Here is a 27,914-nt window from a genome sequence, read left to right as displayed (position 1 = left end):
TTCTTTGTCCAAAAGTTTAATCTCCCAATCGGAATACATTCTATCAATTACAACAGACTACTTAATCTATGTACACATACGCTTGCAAACTTAACAACCGTTTTCTTGTTTTTCCTCATATATATGAAAAAATAAATTGAAAGTTATCATGATAATAATGTAAAATCATATCAGTAAGCGGAGAATGGGGATCGAGTGCCAGAACTAAAATTTAAATACCGTATAATTAAAATGATAACTCGCACGAGTTGAAAATAGCCACCATTGCTATGAGAAACGAGTGGAGTAGGAGTAAAAATAAAACTAACTCCCTAGACGGATAAACGATGACGCTAGAACGACACTGAGAGGAAGATGTAAAATTGACGTTGAACAATGCAGATTGCTGATAGTATTCTATAACAATGAGCTTCGCGTTATGCAGTTATTGAGCAGAAGCGATGAATCGATCGATTTGGCACGATGCGATGTTTATTGTAAAGGACGTAAAATTATGAAAACGACAAAAAAACGAGATAATTTATCAAATGACGAAATAGAGGATGACTGTTAGAACCACATACTCAATGTTGGTGATGATCATTTGTCCAGTGCTTGCCAACATTGAGTGATCATGATGAGTGGCATTTTGACTAATGATATCTCCCTGAGACGATCTCTTCGTTCTTTTAGCTGTCAATTTGGTTGTCTGATGCTCAAACTGTGGAATATTCTCTAATCTAACATCTCCAGGGATTGAGGGTGGCAATTCACCCCTGAATTTACCAAATTGCGGGGTCCTAGTGAGTACATCGGACGGTTTTCCCCCAGGATTACGTGACGATAGTTCATCGACCCTTATGGGAATGGATCTGGCGAGGCTCGAGTCCTTGACCCTTTTCCCATCAAAAGCAATCAATGCACCAGTTAATCGATCATCAATTCGTTTAGTCCCCAGTCCACTGTTGGAAGGTGGTAAATAATAGGCGTCCAATCCATCAGCAGCCATTTCCATATCATCAATATCATCGAGTCTCTGTTTAACTTTGTCCGGCTGAATTTTCTTCCTGAGTTTATTAACATCACTTCGACCAGATCCCAGATAAACGGGTTCAAATGTATCCTGCTTCTTCATCTTCTCATCAGCACTCGTCTTTGGTTCACCCCACTGATAAGTCCAATAATCCTGTCCCCTGGCCACTTCATCCTCACGATCAACCGTTCGAATTATAGGCTTGAAACCACCCTCAATAACAATGGAATCTGGATCAAAACCTGTATTTCTCGCTGGTTTAACACTCACTGAATCACTATTATCGGATGACATTTTGGCTTCAATCTTGGCTCTCTGTTTATCAATTTTCGTTAATTTCGTTACTTGTGAATTTTTCAATGGTCGGTAAACGGCCTTTTTTCTCTCCATAAATCTCGGCACTTCCGGTGGTATTTCCTGTGGCATCGGTCGTCTCCCTGGCCGTCTAAAAATCATTACCTGAGTTTGTTTACTCATCGGTGTTCTCGAATAAACGTACGACGGATTTTGCTGGGCAAGTTGATATTTCATATTGACGTAGTTGAAGGGTCGTTGATCTGCAAGTGAGTTAGATTGTAAATTAGACGCATGAATTTGTGCCACTTGGGACTGCTGAACGTCCTGATCTGATACTGGTGTCTGTTGCCAACCCTGGGGAGATTGTATTTCACGGTAATAGCCACTCACGTGTTGAGGTGATATTAAAGATGATGCTGTTGCATGCTCAACATGATGACGCATTAATGGAAGCACTTGATGACGCTGTACCTCCTTAGGATGATTATTATGATGATGATGATGCGAAATAACGTAATGGGGGGTACGAGGCAGATCCGCGTGAGACAATTGCAAGCGTTCGTAAGTATCACGGGGATACATTGAAGCACGTGTTAGTTGAGGCGAATGTATAAGCTTTTGATGCGACATAGCGGTATGGTAATTATGATAGTGATGATAATTGTGGGGTGGCCGTAGCGTACCATAATTCTGATGGGCCTGGTAGAAATCTGGGGCTGGAGTTACCTTGCTGGATACACCGATACTGCTTGCACCCTCTAGATCCCCGGATTGCTGGTCTGATAGCTCCGGTTGAGCGTACACCTCGTGATTCTGGCTTCCTGCACCCTGGACGTCGCAGCTATCATGGACGTTTATTTTCCAGCCCAAGTAACGGTGGGTGAAGCACTATGGAATAGGAGGGGAATCAAGTTTCATGTGCAACATTGTCAGAGACAATTGAAATTTCATGAATTAGTTATTAACGTTACAATGACCCTATGCTCGTCTAGCTAAGGTCAACACATCATTAGTCCAATATTTCTATCAGAATGAGTACGCAGACGCGATGGCTTTAATTCAGTAGCGAAGCGGTAAAGGGTGATAAGTCGATGAATCGTGATTTTACAGGAGAGCCAAAAGACTATATTTGCTAGTTCCGGTCTGAGTTTTCTATAATTGATTCCTGATTTATAGTTCATCATATGCCAGGTAATCGTAAAAATAGCCTGAACTCCCGCCGATGAGTTTATCCCTGTGGACATGAGCTATGAGAGATAAATCGACTTATCTCGAGCAGCGGTCCGCTTGGACGGAACAAGTCGATTTATTCCCGACGGTTACAAATCGATTAACCGTAAAAAATAAAAACTGTAACTGATGCAGAATGAACGAATGTAATAGTCAAATGGAGAGTAGTGGAGTGGAGATACTAACGATTTCAATATAAATGCTCTTCACAAATGGAGAATCACTTGGACGTGAATCATTCAATGTTAAAAGATCAACAACTATTTTGTATTGAGAATTCATTTTTTTATAACTTATTTTCGGAATGAACAGTCAAGTCATAGGGATTCAATAGCGCGTTAGGTTGCGATTCCGTAGGTTGTCCGTTACCAATTGACAAATTAGATGCAAAACGAGCATGAAAGCAGTGCCATTTTGATTGGATCTGTTCTTTCAATTGCCGATATTTCAGTTAAGTATTAAGATATTACTATAATTTAAGCATTTTTAGTGAATTTTTAACTATCCCAAACCTCAGTCAAGAGATTTTTAATACCATTTCACTATTATAACGGAGATATCAAGATTTTCGAATTCTGAGTTTACTTGCGGTTTAAGAATTCGCTCTGCCGTAGCACTAATTAATGTGAATGGAATTTTTCTCTCTTATTCTTCAATAAATCATTATTCATTAGTGTCGATAACTTTCTTTAATGACTAAAATAATGACTCAAATTGTAGTTCACTCTTAACCCTAGATTGGTTTCACCCTCTGAGTGAATCCTCGCCGCGCGTCGTTTTTCTTTAATTATAATTGACTGACTAACCAAAAAAATTCAAATAAATTTCACTTTGTCAATTGAAGTGTCTAAAAAATTATAGCACTTTTTAGAATAAGATCTTTCCCAAAATTCCCAAAGAAAACAAAATATTTGGAACAGATGAATTATTTATTCCCATGTTAAATGAAATAGCCCATGACGCGACGTTTCCGGAAATTCGCTAAACGCGCATGCGCAATGTAGCCTGAATTCGGCAACGCTAAAGTCTACACACGGCGGGGAATCCCCGTGCAGGTGATCAAGTCGCAGGGACGCGTTTGGTGATCAGACTAGGATTAACAGATTCTTGCACTGAAAAACAAAATTTCTTATATCTGAAACATATGTTCTTGAGACAAATAATTTTTCTTCAATTGTTTAATTCTGCCAGCCATCTCAACACACGTGGGCCGAGAAAGATCTCATACTTTAAAATATTCTTGTACTCAAGTATAATTTTGTCACCAATGAACTCACTCAAATCGCGTAGAAGAATCGTCAATCTTCAAGTATTTATTGTTTCCATGATTTTCCTGTTATGCAGTTCCAATATTTCGATATGTAATATATTCCTGATATACTGCGCAACGATGAATGAGAATTCATTCGAGTTCCGTGAACCCCAAAAATTCTGAGATTCAAACCATTGAAAATAATTTACTTCTCCCCGGTAAATATGGTCTACATATTGGTAAATTTTTCTCTCAGTATGGGACTGTTAAAATGATTGAAATGTGATAGTTTGCGACATCTGAACGAGCACAGGGATAGGGACGAGCACAAGCCCATTACCTCAGTCCATCATTTTTTCTAACCTGATAATAAACAGTATCCGGAGTGTTTCTATCAGGAGTCCATTGAATAATTCCTGGCTCACCAGGATTGCACTTGAGTGACAATGTCCTTTGAAAAGCGCCGAATGAAGCGTACTCATCGGCGCCAGGTGCATTGCTATCGTGCACCCATTGACAGAGTCTCCCGTAACCGGTGGGCACCACTGCTCCCCTCTGTCGTCTGACACCAGCGAAAACTGTCACTTGCTGGGAGGAAATGAAAAATAATAGATCGATTATGAACGAATGCGTCTGATTGATCCCCATTACTCACAGATTTTTCTTCAGGAGTTTTGTGGGCATATCCACCAATGGGATCATCAGTAATGTAGAAGGGATGATAAACAGCTGGTGTCTCGGGATCGTCACCTCCTTCAACGACGAAAGTATATGTTTTTCCCCTAACAACGTTAATCTCCGGGATAAGAAGCCCATTGATATACCAAGATATTCCCCAGCCGACGTGCCCTGAGGAGAAAATTTCAAGAGTAACATCAACCGACGAAAGAGAGAGAGAGACGGAGAGAGTAAAAGAACCCTTGTAAAAAAATAAATTACCAGTAATGGCCGGGTATCCGTGCTTGCCTCCGGTGGGTCCCATCTGGGCGTAAAAAACTCCATCGTCAGGTTCGTTGCACTGAATCGGTGGAATTTCCCAAGCGTCAGTTGTAGGTGCTGGAGCGGGTGTCGCTGGAGGTCTTGATGGCCTTCGAGTTGTCGCCACTAGCTCTTGCTTGTTACTTCCCTTATCGGTATTGTCATCGTGATGTGTCTGGATCTGCTCCATGTCGGGCATTGGACAATTCCACGACGGTTGCCTTCCAAATTCGATAAACCTATCGGTCTTGAGGTAGTGGGAATGGAAGCTGACCTCGTTCCTCTCGTTGAGCGGACCAATGGCCCAGATGATTGCTTGGGAGCCATTGGTGCGGATCTGCCTGTCCAACTCGTCGGAAGCGCTAAGTGGTCGTTGATATGTCACGATACTGTAGCCATTTACCATTGCTGCGTTCAGAAGACGCACGGAATTTGTGTTTTCCTGAGGTTTAAACGAAAAATCCATTTATACAATAGACTTATGTCCCCCCAATGTAAGAAACAGAAGAATTTGCATTACGTTATGGAAAAAATTGAACAACTTGCGAAAAGTTTAGCGAAATCTGCGGATTTTTTCAAAATATTCTGCTGTTTCCTAGAAATTTCGAGAAATTTGAATAATTTATTCAATTGAAATACACGGAGAGAAATTTTCAATAAAAATTACGTATCTTTTCCGTAATTCCGGAGCGAAATGTGGTTGTAGGAAATTTTACAGAACTGTCACGGATTTTTTCCAGAGCGTTCCGTAATTTTTATCTGAATCTCTTGGGAAAAATTACGATACCGTCACTTAAATTTTCTGAGGCGATTCCGTAATGGGTGAGCGAATTGTCAGTTCCGTAATTTTTACTGAACATTTCTCTCCGTGTACATAAAAATCAATACTCTTCCAGCATTTTTTTTTAAATTTAAATAAAATCTGTAGTTGCAATTGCAATATTGTGAACTTTAATGGAATTTAATCGATATGATCAATTGTGAGGATATGAAGAAGGGAATTCCTACTTGTATCCGTATATCAGGGCAGCTCCCACGACCTCCAGAGCATTGGGACTTGGCATCAAGGAAGTAATCCACGGCATAGCCCTGCAGGGTTTGCTTATCAACCCAAGCGACAACAACGTCACCACCCACCATCGCACTGCGCTCAGGATTTGCAGACAGTCCGAAGGACATGTATTGTCCAGCATCTGAAAGCAGTATTTCAAATTAACTCTCATCCACCCATGAAAATTTTTAATATTTTTATCAGCAGAGTTTTAACGTTCGTGAGCGTGAAATTTTTGACGCCTGGCTGGCTCGTAAACGCCGTCTGAATCGGAGTTAAATCGTAAAATTTTGTTGACCGTTCTGAAAATGCTGCAATCGGCACTGGCATTTTCACGATCCCCTCATATACGGGATGTCCCCAAACTCGACAGCAAAATTTTAGGGGTGAATTCAGGGGATGATTTTGAGTCGAACAGTCCTTTCACGTTTTTCGATCAGATGTACTGCTGTCAAAATAAAGAAACTCGAAGGTGCAGCATCTGGATAATATATATCCTTCGATCCACGTACGAACAAATTTAATAGAATTACCCAGCGCAATCCCTAGGCAATTGTATTTGATTTCTATTGAACTTCTCATTAGTTTTTGGCTGATTCTATTGAAATGTTCAATAGAAAATAGTCTACAGAAAAAGTCTATAGAATTCGATTTTTCTATACAACTCATTTCATTGAGATATTTTCTATAGAATTTCCTCGGCTCAATTTTTCCAAGTTTTCTTTTTTGATTTTCTTGATGAAAAGAAAAGAATAGAATGAAAAAAACCTAGAAAACTTGAGCCGAGGAATTTCTATAGAAAATATCTCAACAGAAGAAGTTGTATAGAAAAATCGAATTCTATAGATTTTTCTAGAGACGATTCCCTATTGAACATTTCAATAGAATCGGTCAAAAACTAATAGAACGTTGAATAGAAATCCAACAGAATTGTCTAACGAAATCACTAGATGTTCCTATTAAATTTTTTCGTGCGTGTCAATAAAAAATAGATCTCTGTAAAAGGAAGTACGACGATACGTGTGGACGAGGATATCGTTATATCAGCGAATTGCACGTCGATTCATTTTTCGTTGACAGGATCATTCTATATTTAAATTTCAGTAAAAAATCAATGAAATTCAAAACTTTTGAGCGACAGAAAGACGAGAATTTCTCAACTTATCCTGGATCGTCAGTAAAATATGAATATTTGGTATCAAATTAGGCAGAATTTTCAATGCCTTTTAAAAAAATCCATATAACGTTTTCTGTCGCCGATCTATTAGGCTATAATTGAACTCCACTCATGGGTACTACTATAGCCATAACTATAGTTATAGATACCTAGGGTTATAAATATTTATAGATATACTTATAAATATCGATAACTAAAACTAATAATAATGCAGGTAAAACGAATGGTTTCAACAAAGGTTTTCACAATGAGAATTTAATGGTTGAATAATTTATTCGGACTCGGCGTAATCCTCTTCATCTTCTTCTTCGTGTCTGTTTTGCTTTTTGCCTTCTTTTTTATTTTTAGGGGCGCGTTATGTACTATATACATATATGCTATCCTATATATAAATATTTACAGAACTGTATTCATTTTTTACAGTCAAAAATCGTTACACTTGATTTTTTAAAAGTGGATTCTACAGTTTAAAATTGGTCAATGGATTTTTATAATTCCAATAACCTACCCCTTAGAACAACAGGGCCATACAATGCATGTCATGCATTCCTCATTCGTTCATGAGGAATGAATGCATTTTATATGGAAAAAAACCAAATCCCAATGGGTACACGGAGAGAAATATTCAAGAAAAATTACGGAACATTTCACGTAATCCGCAAGCGAGAATCGTTTTCAGTGAATTTCTATAGGAATATAAGAGAATAAATTGAAACGTTCAGTAAATTTTCGGATCTGTCACGGAAAAAATACGAAAAAGTCACGTAATTTTTCTGGAAGTTGTAAAATCTAACAGAAACTTCAAGACTTATTATGCCTCAGAACATGAAAATTCTTGGATGTTTAAGAATTTTTACGAAAAGTTCCGGAAAAATTACGGAACGTGTTGTTAAAATCTCCCCCTCACGGTGACTCATGGCTAGCCGTGAGGCGTCGGACGGATGNGAATTTTACTTCACTCCCAGATTACGTTTCGAAACGTAATTTTTACGTCTTTTTTCTGCTAATTTTTATTGAATATTTCTCTCCGTGTATATTTATAGCGCGCAGAGCGTGCAAGATTCCCTAGTCCATGAAAACGTCAAAAATACCTTTCCCCGAATATCCCTAATTTCTGTTAATTTTCATTAAATTCATCCCTAACATTTTGCTACCGAGTTCAGAGACACCCTGACCATCGAGTACGGATAAACTCATCCGTAGCTACTGACGTTTTCCAGTCTTAATTCACTGGCGAGTGTCAAGTATACATTCGCCGAAGAGGGAAAGGATAACTTTTACTTGTGTGCACAGTATCATCGGACAAATGTGAGGTGGAAATGATGTGGGAACAGTATAAACTCTGTGTGGATATCACCTTTCTCTCCCGACCCACCGGATTTCGCAATGAAACTTGGCGTTTACAAACCCGTATTTATTATGTTATCATCGTACTCGTGGCCGGAGATAACAGATGATAAAAATCAATGGTCCCCTGTCCCAAGGAAAACGCTCTCTAACACTCATGTGTACATCACGTCCAATAGATGGAAAATCTCTTTGCTGGATTTTCTGTTCGACTTTAACCATAAATTTAGCTTTTTCTGACCCCTCACCAGCCCGTATAACTTTCACATCTTTTTCTTCCCAAGCCGTTTGGAGAACTCGACAAGACCCATGTTGAATCTTTTACAATGTTTCATGGTCTTGTCGGCTTGGCGTATGTCTCCTCACCAAAGAGTCCCTCTCGAGAGAAAAATAGTATTGAACGAATCGACGGCTCTTGCTTCTAAACCGGTGTAACTTCCACCAAGAGCTCTTTTTCCCTTTCGTGTTCACCTTTCAAAAGTCATTGAGCAGAAACTTTTTGGCAGGAGAGGGATCCTATCTACTATAGAGATGTTCTACGTGTGGAACTGGAAGCAAAAACTCACCGAGTTTTCCAACGAGTTGAACAACAATACTGTCTCCAGCAACGGCCCATCTCACCTCGAAGGCCAGGTTGTCCTCGAGGACTTCGCAGTTCAGTTTGGACTGTAACGAGATGGAAAAAAACGATATGATTAGAGAAACTTCCTCACCATTCCCAAACTGGAATCATCGATGAGGCATTGATTGGAAAAAAAATATTACCTTCTGCCGAACAAAATGACACTTTATTCAATGTCAGACCATAAAATACAAAAATAGTACAAAAATTGCAGGTACCAGGTGCATTATGGATACATCCGATAGACTGTTGGAAAATTACCCTTGAAATTTCAAGTGAAAAAGCTTGAAATGTTTAACAACGACAAAGTTACATGAAATTTCGGTGGAATTCTTCATTGACGAATCAGTTAATCTCTTCAATATTCAAGTAATTCTCGATTTTTACGTCCATACCGCATTGAAAAACCAATCTATTGAAAATTGAATTGTATCTAATGTTGAATTTTCACGATGAGTTTGGAAATTCAAGCTTTGGTTGAAAAATCAATGATTGTTTAACATGAAAAATCCAATTTTCTTGAATTTTCAAAATGAATGAGACATTTAGTGACCGCTTTCATTTGAAATTGAATTCAACCTCACAACAGGAAAAATTCAGATGAATTTTTCCTGCACGGAGAGAAATATTCAATAAAAATTACGTCTTTTCCGTCGTTCCAGAGCGAAATGTGGTTGTAGAAAATTTTTACGGAGCTGTCACATAATTTCAGTAGCAAAGTGGTACAAGGAGATAAGTCAATTTTGACTATTGACCAGTTTTCAATCGCTATCTCGGAATCTAAGGAAGATAGCAAAATTTTTGTTGTAACCTTTTTTGTGGAGCCGATTGAGTGCTACAAAAAATGTAATTATGAAAATTTCGCCATCTCCTTTAGATTCAGAAATATCCCTCAAAAACTCACCTGGGAGATGAGTCGACTTATCTCCGTTTACCACTTCACTACTGATTTTTACCTTAATCTTCTGTGAAAAATTACGATACCGCCACTTAAATTTTCCGAGTCGCTTCCGTAATCGGTGAGCGAACTGTGAGTTCCGTAATTTTGACTGAACACTTCTCTCCGTGTGCCTGAAATTTCAAGAAATTTCCAACAGCGTAGAAAAATAAAACTCTGTTAAACCTAAAGCTTCGAAATACAAAGAAAAACTGGCTCAGAGTGAGTTCGATAATCCCCCATTTGAATTGTCTCTGCCCTCTTGTATCACAGTCCTCTTCATTACTTGACAATATTCCTTTTTCCCCTGCCATCTCCCTCTTTCGTTTGTGGCTCTTTCGCCCATCATCCAGTAGACATTTCAATTTACCAACGCGGGTACAAGGCGCGTAATCAAGGGTGTCGTCGCACGCGCATTTCCGTGCCCGAGATTGTATAGGCACGCGAATAAACGGGAAGAGCACAGAGAGACAGTGAGCAAGAGGGTTGGTACATGGTACGTGGTGGTGCATATATGGCGACTCTACCCTCCCATCGTTCCTCGTGAAGATGCCTGTATATGTAAGTGTCCCTCCTCTCTTCTGCCCTACGTGCCAGGGCTTTATCCAAACGATTATGCGCATGTACAACGGCATGTTTCACGTGCCTCCTCCACGTGTATATGCAATCGTGAATGTATTTCGTATTATACCTGGAATACCCACTGTGTGAAGCCTAGTGCTTTTAGATAGATAATATAAATTCTATGTCGGTAATAAATATAGCCCTTCGCTCATTGAATAAATAAGGCTTTACATATTGACCTTGGGAATACGTTTTTCGTTTTTTTTTAAAGCTAGTACTTTCAAATGCAAGGTAAATCGGAATAATCAACCCTTGTTTAACGTATTTGTCCTCTTTCGGAGGGGATTTTACCCTCTTCCTATAAAAAGGGCCATTCAAATATTGATTCACGCGATTAGTGGACTTTTTAGATCCCCCCGCCCCTGTTATGGCAATTTTTTTATTCTTCTTATAAAATTCATTTAAACAAAGAGAATAAGAAAAAGAAGGCAAAGGAGTAACTGAATAATTGAATCTTTACGGAGTGCACTTTGAACACTCCGTAACTTATTAAAATGTTGTCATCGCGACATTCTGAAATTTCTCTCTATGAACCTTTGGGATAGTTTGGAGAACTTGTGAAACCACTGTTTTTCCGGGAGAAAAGGGCGGCCGCGAAGATAATTGCATTTGCGAGTTCTTTGATGGAAAATTGGAAAAAATACCGTGTGACATCACAACGTAAGCAACCCCGCGAGGAGTTATTCACTATCGAATATCGTGACACAATGATTGCTGATTTCAACACGGAGAGAAATTTTTGATAAAAATTACCCTACCGTTCTATAAAAGTGTATCATGAGTCATCGTTTCTTCATTTCTATCCCGAAATTTAGTAAAAATTAATATATGATGATCAAATTTTATTCTGCGTTAGCGAAATTTTATCCTGATTAAAATAAAAATTACCGCGCCGGGAGAGTATAAATTACTGTACCGGTACAGTAAAATTTACCAACCGTTCTAGAATTTTCGTTGTTATCTACATAAAAATTACTGGACTGGAAGGGTAAAATTTATTATGCGTCAGGGTAAAATTTTTTTTACGTAGAATAAAATTTGATCATCATATATTAATTTGTACTAAATTTCGGGATAGAAATGAAGAAACGATGACTCATGAAACACTTTTATAGAACGGTAGGTTAATTTTTATCAAGAATTTCTCTCCGTGAAGTCACTTCAAAGTGATTTCACGTGATTTCAAGGAATAATTGATTTTGAGTGATTTCATAGGATTTTGGCTCCGATTTCATGATTTCAAATGATTTCCACTGATGTCAAATGATATCATATCCGCCAAAACGTGTCGAGTCGATAATAAATTTTGATTTTTTTTTCTATACGTTTCAAAATAAAATTTCTCATCCCACCGATTCGGTGATTGCAAGTTATTTTATATGAAATCACATGCAATCGCTGAAATCACATGATTTCACTGATTTCATTCGATTTCAACTGATTTTGCGTGATTTCAGAACTGATTTCATCTAATTTTATCCCAGAATGAGTGATTTTACCAGTGAAAATCCTCTCACCCCTTCCCCCTTCGTCCCACACCATCAACTACCTCCCCCTTTCCCCTAACCATGTGACATAATATTTAAATGGCCCCAAAGATGAAATAACACACTCTAGGAGTGATTTACACCCGGAAAGGATAGAAATCTCCTTTCCGAAATGTTTCTGACATTTGTTAATAATTTATAAATGTTACAAGAACCTCAACAACAAACATCATCCAAAAGATTTATGACCCCAAGGGTCACAAGGGTCACAAATATCGAAACACTGACACATCCTCGAGAAATACACTAATCAGGGGTTGATGTGCCCTAATCGAATTTTTATCGTGTATCGCGACAATATTAATAAGTCACGAATGAATCGACCCTCTGATCCCCCTCAATCCTCACGAGTCGAGCATAAGAGTGCGGCTGCTGTTGAGAGCCCCCGTTATTCGATAATTTTGAGAATGGATAATCAACGATACTCTTCGGCACACGATAGTCAATAGCCTGAACAACTTGTACACGATCATCACGACGTAGAAGTGGTCGATACGTTGTCGGACGTTGATTTTGGTGTGCCAGCGATGAAGAGGAAGGTGAAGATGCAGAAGTTGACGAAGTTGATACGGCAGTGGGTGAGGAAGATTGCGCGAAGAACGCCTCGAGCTCCGGATCACCCTGTCCCTGTCTAATCCTCTGCAACAACAAGGACAGAGACAGGAGGTTAAACCGGGATTTGTTGTTTTCCTATTCTTTTCATTTAAATCTATTTCATTCATTGCTCTCGCCATTTCATATATATTTTCTTTTATGGGAAACAAGGCCCGGATATTCCACGAGGCGCTCTTCGCTTCTATCTCCTCCTGCACATCCCATTTTCTGGCCCTTTATTTGTTCTTTTGCTCTATCTCCTCCGTCTCACGTTGGGGGATATTGAGCTGTATATGGGAACGATCGAATACGGAGTTTTACTTTCGTCGAGTAACAAAACGCTTGGTCGATATGAATGTAAAGCCCCATGAACGATCAATACACGGAGTATTGTCCACTGTGTCTATTCACTCTGGTCTTTTTATTTCCATTTACCATTTTTATTTCTATTATGTTCATATTCTTTTCTTGGATGAGGGCAACCGAGGGCGCTCCGGGAATACGCGATGAACACGCGAGTCCATTGACAGTGACATATTCCAAGTGGACGGCAAGTAATGACAGGATGTCAGCAAAGATTTTTTCTTCCTCATAACCCAGTGAATTCAATTTTTTCACGCGACAAAGAGGTGAATAACGGAGTAAAATGAAAAGGTAAGTACATAATTCAGTGAAATAAGGTCATTGCGTGGGTGGCTCTAGAATTTCCAAGGGTCCTTTGCGCTCTCAGTGAAACGCAACGCGCAAAGTAACACATTCACGGGTAAAAAGGTGAATTTTCCTTTGATCCGTCTCTTCGAGCGCCTTGAACCATCCACGATGGTACACCTTTTAGTTGAATTACCGTCATGACCCCCTCCCCGGGGGGGGGGGAAGTGCACAAGTTACAACAATGTCACATTACCTGAGGCGAAACGCCCAGCATCTTGAGGGATGGTGGTACATTGAGAGCTTGTGGAATTTCAATGTGGCCAAAGTCAACGGCGAATGCCTCACACCAGACACCAAAGTGACCGATCTCATGTACAGTGAGGTCACCTGGTAATGTCAGGACAATTGTTTTTCTGTCGTACGGGCGCAGTGGTTTTACTTTTCCGTTCTCGTCGGGCACACGTATGCCTTGGGAGGACGGGTGGGGCCCAGCTCCAACCCAGAATTTCGCGTCTAGAAAATAATGAGGATGGAATTAATTGCGATGGGATAATTACAGTGATTTGACAAAGGAAATGCTTCTCTATTTTTTTTGTCCCCGACGATAATGTGGGGGTCGGGCTTATGAGCTCGTCTGAGGCTAAGCTGACTTGAAAGTGAATGGAGAAAAGTTTAAATTTTTTTACTCAAAAGTGGGGTAAAAAGGTGGGGTTTTATGAAACTGAAGGCTTTATAAATACTCAGAAAATCTCAATGAATCGGGGAATATTACTAGGGTGAATCGGTCTAGAAAATGAAAGAATCACCTGAATGGGAATGTGATGGCTTCTATACCTTCGAGAATGTTTTAATTGGCAGAGAAAAATTATTCGGAGGGAAAATAACGAAACAAAGAATAATTGAATTAAGAAACAGTTGAATGATCACATGATTATACACGAGTAATACTATTGAAAAATGGAATAATCATTGCAATTTTCGTTTTATTATTTATGGAATACACTGTTAAAAATTTTCGTCTGAATTTTCCGCGCCAAGTTCCGGCAATTTTTATCGTGTTCACGTTCCACTGAAATTTCAGGAAATCTTGTCATTGAATTATTCAGTGAAAATTCAGAAAAATCAGGAAAATTCAGGGAAAAATTGAAAATTCATGTCATTTTGTTTCCGAATATTCATGTTCCACTGACAATTCAATCAAGTTGTGAAATTTCCATCTTACTCCCACTGAAAACATGACTTTCCGTGAATTCTACTTAAAACTTGAAATGTCATAACCATTTTTTCCCAGATCCAATTCAATGTCACTCACATGAAGTTTACTATAATATCTTCCATAAAATTTCAAAAAATTCCTAACAGTGTATTCAAAGGAAGTAGAAAACGTCCAGAAACTAATCCCCGTCGAGAAATTGACCTGTTTACCCTAGATCGAAAAGAACGAAACGAAAAGAACGAAATCCATCCTTAATTTTTCCTCTTTGACGGGAGTTTGAATTCACAATTCACGAATCAACGGATTATTAACCTGGTGCTTCTCCATCATAACTGAAACCCGGTATCAGCAATGTCTGAGCGTCAACAACCACGACTGGCTCGGAACTGACACCATGAACTCCATTCAGCGGTGCGAGTTTCTGTGGTTTCGGATAGTCGAAACCCCTCGGTATTCTCACGTCTCCAAAGTTCACCTGGGAATTCATAGAAAAAACTTCAAGTATTACAATGACACACCGAGAGGATAAAAAAAAATTGTACAGTATTATCGTTCTATATTATAAAAATTCAAATCGACTTCTGGTGGTGAAAATTTGGTACTTGCAATTAAGACTCCAGCATTAAGGGTGAGAAATGAAGGGTCATAAAGTAAGGGCCACGACGATCAAAATAAGGGTCACGAGGGTTATAATGAGGGTCAGAATAAGGGTTACGAAGGTTATTTTAAGGGTCACAGGGGTTATAATAAGGGTCAGAATAAGGGTTACGAAGGTTAGATTAAGGGTCTCAAGGATCAGATTCAGGGTTGCAAGGGTCAGAATAAGAGGCATTGTTAAAATAAGGATCCGAATAAGGATCGCGGCAGTCAGATTAAGGATTACAAGGGTCTAAATAAGGGTCATTGTCAAAATAAGGGTCAAAAACCAAGAATCATATGTTAAGGGTCACAATAAGGGTCAGATTAAGGGTTACGAAGGTCAGATTAAGGGTCTCCAGGATCAGATTAAGGGTCGCAAGGGTCAGAATAAGAGTCATGGTTAAAATAAGGATCCGAATAAGGATCGCGGCAGTCAGATTAAGGATTACAAGGGTCTAAATAAGGGTCATTGTCAAAATAAGGGTCAAAAACCAAGAATCATATGTTAAGGGTCACAATAAGGGTCAGATTAAGGGTTACGAAGGTCAGATTAAGGGTCTCCAGGATCAGATTAAGGGTCGCAAGGGTCAGAATAAGAGTCATGGTTAAAATAAGGATCCGAATAAGGATCACGCCAGTCAGATTAAGGATTACAAGGGTTTAAATAAGGGTCATTGTGAAAATAAGGGTCAAAAACCAAGAATCATAAATTAAGGGTCACAATAAGGGTCAGATTAAGGGTTACGAATGTTAGATTAAGGGTCACAAGGGTCAGATTAAGGGTTACAAGGGTCAGAATAAGGGTAATGGGGGCTAAGTAAGCGTTAAAAATAAAGGGTCAGAAACTCAAGGTCACAAGGGTCATGGGTGTCTTATGGGGGTTCGCGAGCGGAGCGAGCTGGGAGCGTAGCCCCCTAGTTTGTGATAAAAATGATGACACGATGATGGCTTTCCCTTTTCCGTGATCATCTGCAGGTTAAAACGGAAATACACGAGCATCGATGGCATTGAGTCCGAGACCATTGTACAACTCGCGGTCGCTCCACTTTAAAGACCTTGGAGAGCGAAACAGGAATTTTACGGTCTTACCAGCGTCTCTCTATACATGCGCGCACACCCAGAACCGGAATTAACGCGCCGTGAAAGTTACCTATGTTACGATACTCGAGTTTTATTGATAAAAAATCCCCGCCGAGTAATAGAGGGTATTTTTCGTCGATTCATGCGCAATGATATAGACAATTGACATTGCTGATACTCACGGAGAAGTCATCACACCAAATGGCAAACCATTTTATGTTGTTCAAGGTCTTTCCCTCGGGGAGGGTCAAGGTGATACCCTGTTTTCTGTATCGACGAAGTGGACCAGACATTCCCCGTTCATCTCTAACCCTGAATCCATTGGTAATCGGTGATTTTGAATTTCCGGCGTAAAAGTAGGCAGCTGAAGAGCATAAAAAACAGAAAAAAATACTGTCATCAATGGTTCTTTCCATTTGGTATTCTGTTGCACGGGAAAGTTCATAAGAAATCGACCTGAGGGAAAGTCGGATGAAAGTTATCCTGTTATTCATGATGAACTTATTTCATTACAAGTAAGAAATTACTGGCTGCTGATGTTATTTTGTACATTGTACAATTTTTTTTCCCAGAACTACTCAACAATAACCGAGTGAAAAAAAATTACCATTCAATCTCTGTGGAAATTCATCCAGTGTGCACATGACTGGATGGGAGATGGAAATGCCCAATGGCGAAATAATAATACAAAGTAAATATTGGTGATGGAAAAAAATTCAAACCAGGAGAGAATCTCCCGCCCAGAGCATTCGGTTAATGGGAGAATTTGAATGTAATGTGATACGCGAGTGAAGCGTAAATTCGCGAGGGAAAGATGGCCTGTAAATGTCGTTGAAATTCCAGGATTGGAAACCTGGGGTGCAATGAGGTTCAAAGAAGAGTGACAATTGGCGGACTGACCTGGACCCTCGCCATCATACGTTAAATCCTTGATGAAGAGTGTTCTGGCATCGACCGCATAAACCTCACCGCTGACTTGATGATTCAACTCCGATAACTTGCCAATCAGCTTCCCATAGTACTCGGCACAGCACGCCTCTGCAACACAATAATATATATTTTTTTTAATTACGGCCTTCGGATCCCTTTTTCGGGCCCCAGTCGGCGCTTCTGGCCAACCCTATGCATGCAGCTGTGGATTCTACACTGCACCGCATTCGCACTCGTTTACACTGAGAGAAAAATCTGAAGTTCGATTTACAATAAGAAAATAGTTGAGGCATTTTGGTGAACGATACGATTTTTTTTTATTACGATAATTTTTGAAAATCAAAATGCAGTTAAACTACCCAAAGTTCAACAGTAACCACGACAAATCTATCGTGAGGAGAACTATAAAATAGTTGCAATGACTACATTCCATTGTAGTAATTACTTCTCCGGCCATAGTTACCGTAACCCATGAAAAATTGTTGAGGACTTTTGACTATAATTCGATGGTGATGGAATATAGTCAGAAGAATTATATTTTTCTCTCAGTGTAGAACGTAGGTCCACAGCAAAAACAAATGTCTGAATTTTACACAACTTTTGTAGATATTTTATCAAGAAAACACTTGAAACGAAAAAGTTTTGCCGTAAGATAATGATAATTCCTAATATTTTTTATAATTCGAAAATATTCTGTTCATTCGTTTGGCCCAGAAGATGCATTTGGCCCTATATATAGACGCATGCGCGACTCGTCACGAGGTGACATCACTGCCCAATAGTTGCAAACTGTTGTTCAAAAATAAAAATTCATCGACTGCATTATTGAATGCAGGCTAAGTTACAAATGCCATTTCAACACATCGAAAAACGTAAAATATGCAAGTTTCAGCTGTTCCCATGAATTTCATATTTTTTCCTGTCAACGCGTGGACTAACACTAGACTTGCGTCTAGCCCACTCGGCCACCGACGTCGGCAACAATATAATTTACAATTTATAAATCCAAGAACATTAATCTCCATTAACAAGTCGATCCTACAATTCTGGGCTGAATGATACCGTCGACTCATCGTTCAACAGATTCGATGTCCAAGGACTGGTACATCGTTATGCAAGTGTCCAGTGAATGGCACATGTTTTGATGAATAATCAGCAGTGAAGATTGGTACCGGTTTCATCTCTCTATTTTTCTCGGTTCATTTTTTTCACATTTTTTTACCTCTTGTAACTCGAGAATTCATTAAACAAGGCGCATTCTTGAATGGAATATATATCGATGGGGATAATGGTTGGCCATCTATGGAGTGGGTTAACGGTTTGAAAATTCCACTTACATCCCATCAACATCAATCCACTGGACTATGCAAAATTGACTCGACTTTGTTGGGCGTATTTCTGAACTAGCACATACACTGATGAGAATGCCCCGTGGTTTCTCTCCCCTCAGGTCCACCCAACACTATATGTTCCAATGTCCGTTATTCGACAGAATCGATTTTAACGACATATCCGATTATATGTACGTGTTTCTGGTTTTAACATTTGTTAGACTGAGTTTCTAACGAATGTCTCGTTTACTTGGAGTTGTAATTTACGATGCCAGCCCGGGGTAAACAGAATCCGTAGGCCTCCCTAACGATTCAACCTTCGACAGTTATATCTCAGTTCTCTGATAATTGAAAAATGTCCCTGTGGCATCGACTCCACCGCAATTATTGGTTATTTTTATTTATACTTATTTCTCGAGTTGATGAGTCACAGTCGCAATTATTGCCTTCAGCCTTGATAATACGTACTTTTTTTCGCGAGGTTTTGTTAGTTTCAGTTATGGTATAATAATACACAGATAGGAGGTAATTTTCATTCACGCTAGAGGCTCGTTTGTGTTTACAAAACACGGTGAGACATATGGGGTACTATAGCCTGATGTGATATGACGTGATGATACTGCAAAAATGGGGATACCTATGATGGAAGGTTCGTGTCAAGCCCACTGTTCTCATCTACGTAGATGTATCCTTCGATTGTGACTGACTTTAAACTCGACACCCCATTCTCATCATCGTAAAATGTCTCGTAAAAATTGAGGCACTACACTGTTTTCAATCCAGAATAAATTTTAAACTTAACGGGCGTGAAGGATTCTTGTTATTTTTTTCTTTCACGGAATAAAAAGTGAGGAAATGAGGTTTTAGAATTGGTGGAATTATGCGGGGGAAAATAGTTATGGCATCAGCATTCTGGGGCGTGGAAAAATCGCTCTAAATTACCAGAGTCAGTGGCGTCGCACGAATAGAGACGCTCTCAACCTACAAGCAGTAAGGAGTCCCATCGGAAATCGTGCATTCTGCTGACTCGCGCGACTTTCCATCGCGTTTGTGTATCTTTTGGTATTCCAGATTTCAATGGTTTTGCCACCTTTCAGAAATGAAAATTGCCACTATTTGGGAATATACTCGTTCGTTCTTATTTACCATTTTTTCGTGGTAGATTCTGTAGAATATTGTCATTATTTTGATATTTATTTCCCTTTTCGTCATAATGCTTGGGAAACTAGTTTGGAAATAAAGACATTAAGATACACTGTTGGAAAAAAAATGAAATTTCATGGACAGTTGACTACTAATTTTCAAGACGTGACACTGAATGCGATTTAGGGGGAAAAAATCATGGAATTTCAAGTTTCACTGAAAATTCAGTAAAATTCCAGAATTTTAAGCAGCATAAAGATGAGAATTCCTTAATTTATTTGAATTTCCCATCTAATATGAATATAGAGACAAATTACATTGAATTTTCACTGAAATCTGAAATTTCATAATTTTTTAAAATATATTTACCGGAATTTTCTGGTTTTCTATTCATTTTCAGGGAAGAATGGAACTGAAATTTACAGGTCTCTTTGATTTCTCCACGAAATTCAGAATTTTCAACGACCAAATTCCTTGAAATTTCAGTGGTAATTAAATTCGACAAAAATTTCCGAAAAGTGTACCGAAAAGTTTCAAACGAAAATTTTTAACAGTAAATGAGGATCTTCTGGTTCAAATTTATTGTCTCACTTTTCGCTAAATACTTCATTCATATTTTTCCAGTGGTCGACCATGTTGCGTGAAAAGAGCTAATCATTTCTTCACTGATATTGTGATTACCATAAAAATAGCGGTCATGTAACAGAATTTGAAGGGAGTTAGCTAAATGAGGGTAAAACATTTTGGTGGTCAAAAATATCGATGAAAAGTATGAAAAAAATGTCTTGAATTTGATGAGTTGTTTGTTTCAAGACACTCGAAATTTCAGTCATGACGTGTCCAATGTCTTAAATTAGGCCGTCTTGTGGACCCCAGTCTTCACAGTAAACTCTTCCTAAAAATATGCATTACTACCAATATCATTGAAACGTACTTCCGACGTCGAAAAACTCTGAAATGCTTGATCCTCTGACATTTACAAGAGGAGAAAGCAAAGAGTCGTAATTGATCCGAGTGGTATCCATACACACGTTTATATGTGTTGCAACTGTCCATATAAATACGCTGAACGTCTCTCTCCGAATACAGGGAGAAATGCTTTACACGAAGAGAACCGAACATTCCATTTGCATCGATGATATTTAATCATCAGTAAATGATACATATTAATTAAAATTATTTCCATCGTCTGAAGTCATCCGAATACATCAACTCCCGATGGATTCGTCATTCAATCTGTCAGTGAATGATAGAGATGATTAAATTCTTTCATTCGAGCGGAACTGGTTTTGTGATTACAGTGAACATCTTTAAAAAAGTGAAAATGTGATAATCCATTAGCTTAAATGTTTAAACGAGCCTTCACTTTTATTTCTAAAATTCGAAATCAGGGAAAATGAAATTTTTCTATTTCCCTTTCTCTCCAAAAGTTCATCCCAGGTTAATAACACTCAACTAGTCTCCCTTTGATAAATCAAACTGTTGACTAGTGTTAAGCCAGCCTGAAAGCTACGTAAATAATTGATCAATAGAGTTAACACAGTCATTCCACTATTGGCAGATATGCTCATCGTAACAAACGTATGATTGCAGCACTTTGTAGCTGCGATACGAGAATCCATAAACTGTACTGAAACGATAAGTAAACGTAAACAAACGGTACTTGGAGTGGTGGTAATTCGACACGGATCGGAGAATCGCGTCGTTACACGAAATTGCATCGCAATTGTAGCGAGGAATGAGTTTCAGAGAGGCTCGTGAGTAGCATCTACAATGTTTCGTGGAGTTCTGTTGAAACTGTTGGTCATTGATATTGCGGGCTGTGCGATAAATACAGCCAGTGCTTTTCATATCAAACGTCTGCTTGACGTTTTTCATTAGCGTTTCGCTGGGCTCGCCAAAATCACCTGTAATTTTTTCTCTTCTGGCTTTCAAGCTTTTTTCCCCTCCAGTTAAAAACCCTAGTTTTCCCTCGAATTTACGTCACTCACGCGGGGTGGACGAAATGCCAATATAAATATGAGGATTTTTGCACACACGTGCCATCCATCATTGGTCGGGCAATGCTCGTTTAGTATATATCCGCGCACGAGAAATGTGTGTATAAATTTTCTCATACTCGCTCTAGGGGACCCAAATATTCATGGTATTTCATCCCGATGGTTGTTTATTACTTCTGAATGGAAGCTTTGCAATCGTTCAAATTTAAGTTCGATTTTTGTGTTATTTCGTGTATGTGTGTGTGTGTGTGTACACTTTTAAATATTTTTGTCTGAAATTTCTGGTACACTTTTCGGAAATTTTTATCGAATTTAATTATCACTGAAATTTCAAGGAATTTCGTCATTGAAAATTCAGAATTGCGGGGAAAAATCAAAGAGAACTCTAAATTTCAGTTCTATTTTTCCCGGAAAATGAATAGACAACCAGAAAATTCCGGTAAATATATTCCTGAATTTTCAGTGAAATTTCACTGAAAATGTAATGTAAATGTGTTCGATGTAATTTGGCGAGGTAATCTGAATATTTATATTATTCTGGAATTTTACTGAATTTTCAGTGAAACCTGAAATTTCATGATTTTTTTCCCCCTAAATCGAATTCAGTGTCAGTGAAATTTCATTTTTTTCTAACAGTGTACGTATGGAACGAAGTTTTTCTTCATTTATTTATTAGCTAAAAATTTTCGTCTGAATTTTCCGTGCCGAATCCGGGAAATTTTTATCGTGTTTAATTTCCACTGAAATTTCAGGAAATATTGTCATTGAAAACTCAAACATTCCATTAACCTTCGGTTCAAATGATCTGAACATCAATGAAATACTCGATTTTTCCGTTCAATTATTCCGTGAAAATTCTGAAAAATCAGGAAAACTCATGAATTTCTTTGAATTCTACCTAAAACTTGAAATTTCATAACCATCTTTACTGTCGTATTTTCCATTAAATTTCAGAAAATTTCCAACAGTGTATGCAATACAAGAGCAATCTCCCACTTGTTTGTTGTTATCCAGGGCGACAAATTACATTCGTTATCTCACCATCAATTCTGTCGGCTACCCTCACGTTAAAAGCTCCCTCCAAACCCGACCACTCAATTTGAAAATGAAAAAAAAAGTATGGTACACTGGTGCACTGACAAAGTCGAAAATCTGGGATAAAAAGTCAATCCATTCGCTGGCATGTTGAAGAGTTGAAAAAAACAAAAATGGGATATGTGGAGATGTGTGGAATGAAAATCACGGATCGCTCGGTTTAATTCAATAAATCGATATAACCCTTTTGCCCTCAGATTTGTGAATTGATGGGGGAATTTGCAGTTGGTTAAGTAGGTGAAAATCAGGATGGATTTAATGGTGGATTCAGCCCGTTGTGAATCGATTTGGGAAACAGAGCAGAGACGCGTGCTAATTGCGGTTGAATTTAGCCAGTATAAATTCAAGCCCCGATCCCATGCTATTTTGATTAATTCGATAGGCTGCAAAGTCTTTGCGCTGAATTAATTAAGATCAATAAAAAACAACGACATTTCCCCGTCAATTCATTCGCAACGAGGTATTTCAATTGCTCCGAAAAGACGTCACGTAACCGGAGAAAATGGTCTCAATCAGTCTATCGTACATTTTCAAATTGAATTCACGTATCTCGTTGAAAATTCCACAAGAAGTGACCTGAAAAATTCAAGCGGACACTGGATTTCACCGCAGGAAATTTAGGATTGTTTTCCCACTGCAAGTGGATTATTCCCCCCCCCCCCCCCCCCCCCCCCCNTCCCCCCCCCTCCACGTAGACTATTCATCAAGTGTAATCTGTCCAACCAGAAAATTGAATCCAGGATTCAACAAATTGCGTGTGAAAAATATCGTTTACCATAATGGGGTTGAAATTTTCAGGGCAAAACACGACTTTCCAATGGACTCCACACCATCACGCCTATCACACTCTGTCTGCTTCACGCGACTCATCCATTGGATCGCAATTGTGTGATGAAAAATTAAATAAATAAATAAACGATCCGAGAAAATTGTCTGGGTAAGGAGAATATTGCCCCAGCAAATTGCACGTAACAGCACGCCGTTGGTTATAACAATGATTGATCACCATCGGCTTATCCTAAACCATAAACAGCATCGCTCGGATCGTTCCGATGTCTAGACGACTGGGCGCCAGTGGAAAATCGCCCGGAAAATTTCAAAGCCTGGACTTGACGTTTCCCCGAGAATTTGCATGAGTATTGAATGACTAAACACCTGCGTATCACAGCACAAAGAGGGAGCAAAAAAAATGAGAAATCACTCACGTGTGACGAGAAGAAGGAACAGAGCAACTAGAGCCAGGTAATCCCTGGATGTCGATGACGATCGGCTTCCCATGGCGTCGTGATGCTTACTGCCGGTTGAAAGTCGTCGATCGCTCAAGCTAAACTCCTTCCATGTCCCACTCTGCTATCGTTATACACCGAAAGGTGTTTCCTCTGGTATAAGAAACATGGGGGCACCCGCCGCGGGATGTCCAGAGATATTCCCCTCTGCAATTTCTTTCACTCCCTTCTCCAATTCCAGATGATTTCGTGTTGGAGAATCGAGAGGTCGAATGAGTGGAAGGATCACTCGCGTCATCCAATATTCCCGGACAATTCTCATGATTCTGCACGTTTGTTCTTCAAGAGGATAAAAAGGGGATTGGTTTATTAGCAATTTCAATTACCGCCGAAATCAGAGGAGATAGTCGAGTAGAAAGCATTATCTCGAGATTAGAATGTTCTCTATGTTATGGCTGGGCTGGTATGCGGGACGATTAAGATACACCAACGGAAATCAAGAGGTGTCCAACCCAGTAACCGCCTTCCTGATGATAACCAATTATAAACCTTGCGGCATCACGCTCTGCCAATGTTAGTTTTTGATTCACGTGTAAATATCTCTGCTATAAAAAAAAAGAAATGCAGGGGTTCGAGCCTGTCCGACAGACGGCACGCAAAAAATAACGTTCAGTTAATTTTTGCGTCATTAGTCTCTCTGTTTTTTTATTTCTACCAATTCCATTGGTAGTAAACTTTCGAATGGATCCGTACCAATTCCCTACATTGATAGACTGATTCATTTATTCCAAACGAGAGTCGTTAACTATTAACGAATGGTAGAGTTGAATATGACCAATAAATTTTCGTTAGTAGTTGACGAATGGTTCACTTGGAAGGTGAAGATCGAGTCAAACAACATTTGTTAACTATTAACGAATGAACATTTGGTGAGACCGAATAGACCCTCGTAGATCCTTTCCTAATCCTTTCTATCAGTGTACCCTTGTGACAGGCATACAACCGTAACCACATGATACACACGCAGAAAAACCTAAACGTAAATTACGTTTTAATAAACGTAATTTGCAATTAACGTCAATATGATGTTTGGTGGCTTTTTTCCGTCATGAAAATCGGAATTTAGGCTTTAAAAAAGCGTATTCTACGGTCAAAATAAAAACGTAAAGTACGCCTAAATAGAGCGTATTTTACGTTTATTAAAAATACGAAAAAATCATCGTAATGTACGACGATTTTGAGCGTAATTTACGATTGCGAAATCGTAAATTTACGTTTATGAAAACGTAATTTATGTTTATAATTGGCGTCAATTACGATTTATAATCGTCGTAATTTACGATTTCGCAATCGAAAATTACGCTCATAATCGTCGCGAATTACGTTTATGTAATCGTAATTTACGGCGATTTTGAGCGTAATTTACGCTTCAACTTCAAGCGTAAAAGACGACTTCTTAAACGTAATTTATGTTTAGGTTCTCTTGTGTGCAGAGTGTCTACAGGAAGATATTCAACGCTGTAATGAAATAGATTTGTACAAAAGGTTAAATATCTCCGAAATTGCTCGGCCGATTGGGCATATTCAAAATACCAACCTTTGGTATTATAAGAGCTATTAGGATCATACTAAATTTCAACTTGCTACCTCCATTTTTTCTCAAGTTATCGTACATACAAGGTTTTTTTTATATGAACAAATGGAAAACGGCAATATCTCAAATCTTTGTATTAAAGGGTATATATATTTTGATTGATCTAGATAGAGGCCTTTGAGATGAGTATTTTGAAGAAAAAAACACTGAAATCGGTGCAGTAGTTTTTGAGTTATTGAGGAAAAACAAAATTCAAAGGCGTTCTATCTCCGGAACTACTGGACCGATCGAGCTGAAACGGCGCGCCAAAGTTGAGCTCAATCATAGCTACAATGAACCAAAATTTCAGATTTTTATCTACGAATTTCCCCGCATTTATGTTGAATTTTCTAAAAATTAATCACCAACCGTGACTCTAAAAACATCATCTCTACACGTTTCATAACATTGCAATAAAAATGATAAAATCGAAAAACCGGTCAAATATAAGGCTTCCATTCTCAACCAAAAAATGGAACAAATTGTGTCATTTTCCTTGTCGCCTTCACCTCCACATGAAGTTGTGAAAATTTCAATTATGACGATTCGAGATGAAAATGTGGAGAAATGAGAATAGTTTCTGATGAAGTTGCTTGAATGTTCCAATCCTTTTCTGGCCCCAGTAACCTTGCCTAGTCCTCATTTGACAGATCGATACTCCGGTGCTGGCACAATGCCAAACTCCAGGAAAATTGCATTTCCCAATGCGACCCACGTTCGATCGAACCTGGAGACTTTGACCTGAGATGCCTCTCATCGAGTTCTCTCCAAAGCTTCCACCGACAATTCTCCACTCCTCCCACCACGGGAAAATCTAACTTTGTCTTTCTCCGTATGGCGCTTGTCGCACTTTCGCATATTATGTACCGTGAAACTCATGAATACACTGTCGGGCCGCATAAGTGTAATAACATTAGCGCGCCGTGACTAACGACAGTCTTGTATTACCGTACAGCGTAACTGTTTCAGTACTCTTGCAACACTCTTCATTCTTGCACTCAACTGAAACCCCTCAGTCTCTCTCATCCACTGAGAAGAAGAGATCCCTAGGGCGAACTGGGAATATTTGATATCTGGTGTCATCTCTCAATTTACAACTAAAAATGTATAGTTTTTCAGTGCCTGAAGCCGCTAAGATATTCGCCGTTTGGAAAATTTGAAATTTCACATTGAGAAAAACATTACTTCTGCCAAAGAATCATTCTCTTGAGAGAGGAACTGTCCATGGCCATCTCCAAATGTTAGGGGAGGATGGGGCAAAACGGCCCCCTTCAATCGTCAATATTTTCCGATTCAATAATCCGATTGGGATGAGTTAGAGCTCGTTTTGAAGAATGAAAAATTATCTTCAAAATGAAGTTGAAACTGGGAATTTTCACAATGTCATTCACAAGTTATTGACAATTGAAGGGGGGCCGTTTTGCCCCACCCTCCCCTACAATTATGTTGAATTATGATTACATATTTCCTTCATTCTTACGTAAAATCATTTGGAACAATTCTGAATGTTAATAATTGTCAATGAATTTCATTTCACTGTGAGAAAATTACTCTTGAAATTTCAAGTGAAAAAGCTTGAAATTTTTCACAACGACAAAGTTACACGAAATTAAGAATATAATAATCACCTGAATTCCCATGGTTTCTATTAATTTTTATGAAATAATTCACAAAATTCACTGTACGGCGAATTTTCTCTGAATGTTGTACACGCAGGTTTACCGACATGGATATGAACATGATAATTAAAATAACCGGCGACGGTGGCCGAAGCGGTTGAATTGCTCGGCCGGACGGCGGAACCCGTGCGGCGCGGGTTCGAGTCCGGCTTGGGGCAATTGCGATTTTTAATCTTTCGGAAACCGTCGAACGGAAGTCTAGACACCGAGAATCATCGGAGAAGTATTAGGGAAACATTCTCCGATGAAGCTCGGTCGATGGACGCCCGTGTCGACTAAGGTTTTCCATGGTTTCCCTTGGTCACCAGGAGAGTCTGTACGTGGGGTACAGCTCCTGGGGTACAATGCGACACGGTTGGAGAGGAAGTCGGCCCATGAAACCGCAAAACATGTAAAAACCCGAATAGGGTATATATGGCAATAAAAAAATTTTAAAAAAAGAATTAAAATAAGCACATGTCAATCTAATTCAACATCTCTATTTCCTAAATTGCGACTTAATTCCACTGATTTTACGGTTTTTTAATAATTATGTGCGTCAACATCTTTTCCATTGCAACAACACGGTTGTTGTGCAAGACGAGTACTTCGCAATAATGATAATCAATGGGTGAGAAGCTGAG

At 38.9% G+C, this 27,914-nt stretch overlaps 1 protein-coding gene across 1 annotated transcript; it reads right to left on the bottom strand.

Annotated features, from left to right (window-relative positions):
• On the bottom strand, positions 1–24,031 carry LOC107037026 (protein Skeletor, isoforms B/C). The gene is made up of 11 exons (XM_015255348.2): positions 23,959–24,031; positions 17,155–17,292; positions 16,437–16,618; positions 14,848–15,010; positions 13,573–13,832; positions 8,911–9,010; positions 5,778–5,962; positions 4,731–5,211; positions 4,447–4,640; positions 4,155–4,379; positions 1–2,197 (listed from the first exon to the last, which is right to left on the bottom strand). Exons 1-11 carry the CDS (start codon positions 24,029–24,031, stop codon positions 524–526), a joined length of 3,675 nt encoding a protein of 1,224 aa, XP_015110834.1. The 3' UTR covers positions 1–523.
• Positions 24,032–27,914: the final 3,883 nt, after the last annotated feature.

This window comes from Diachasma alloeum, unplaced genomic scaffold, assembly GCF_001412515.2.
Source record: "Diachasma alloeum isolate Michigan unplaced genomic scaffold, Dall2.0 Dall_scaffold_00177, whole genome shotgun sequence".
Lineage (NCBI taxonomy): Eukaryota > Metazoa > Arthropoda > Insecta > Hymenoptera > Braconidae > Diachasma > Diachasma alloeum.
This window is presented reverse-complemented; position numbering and strand designations above follow the sequence as displayed.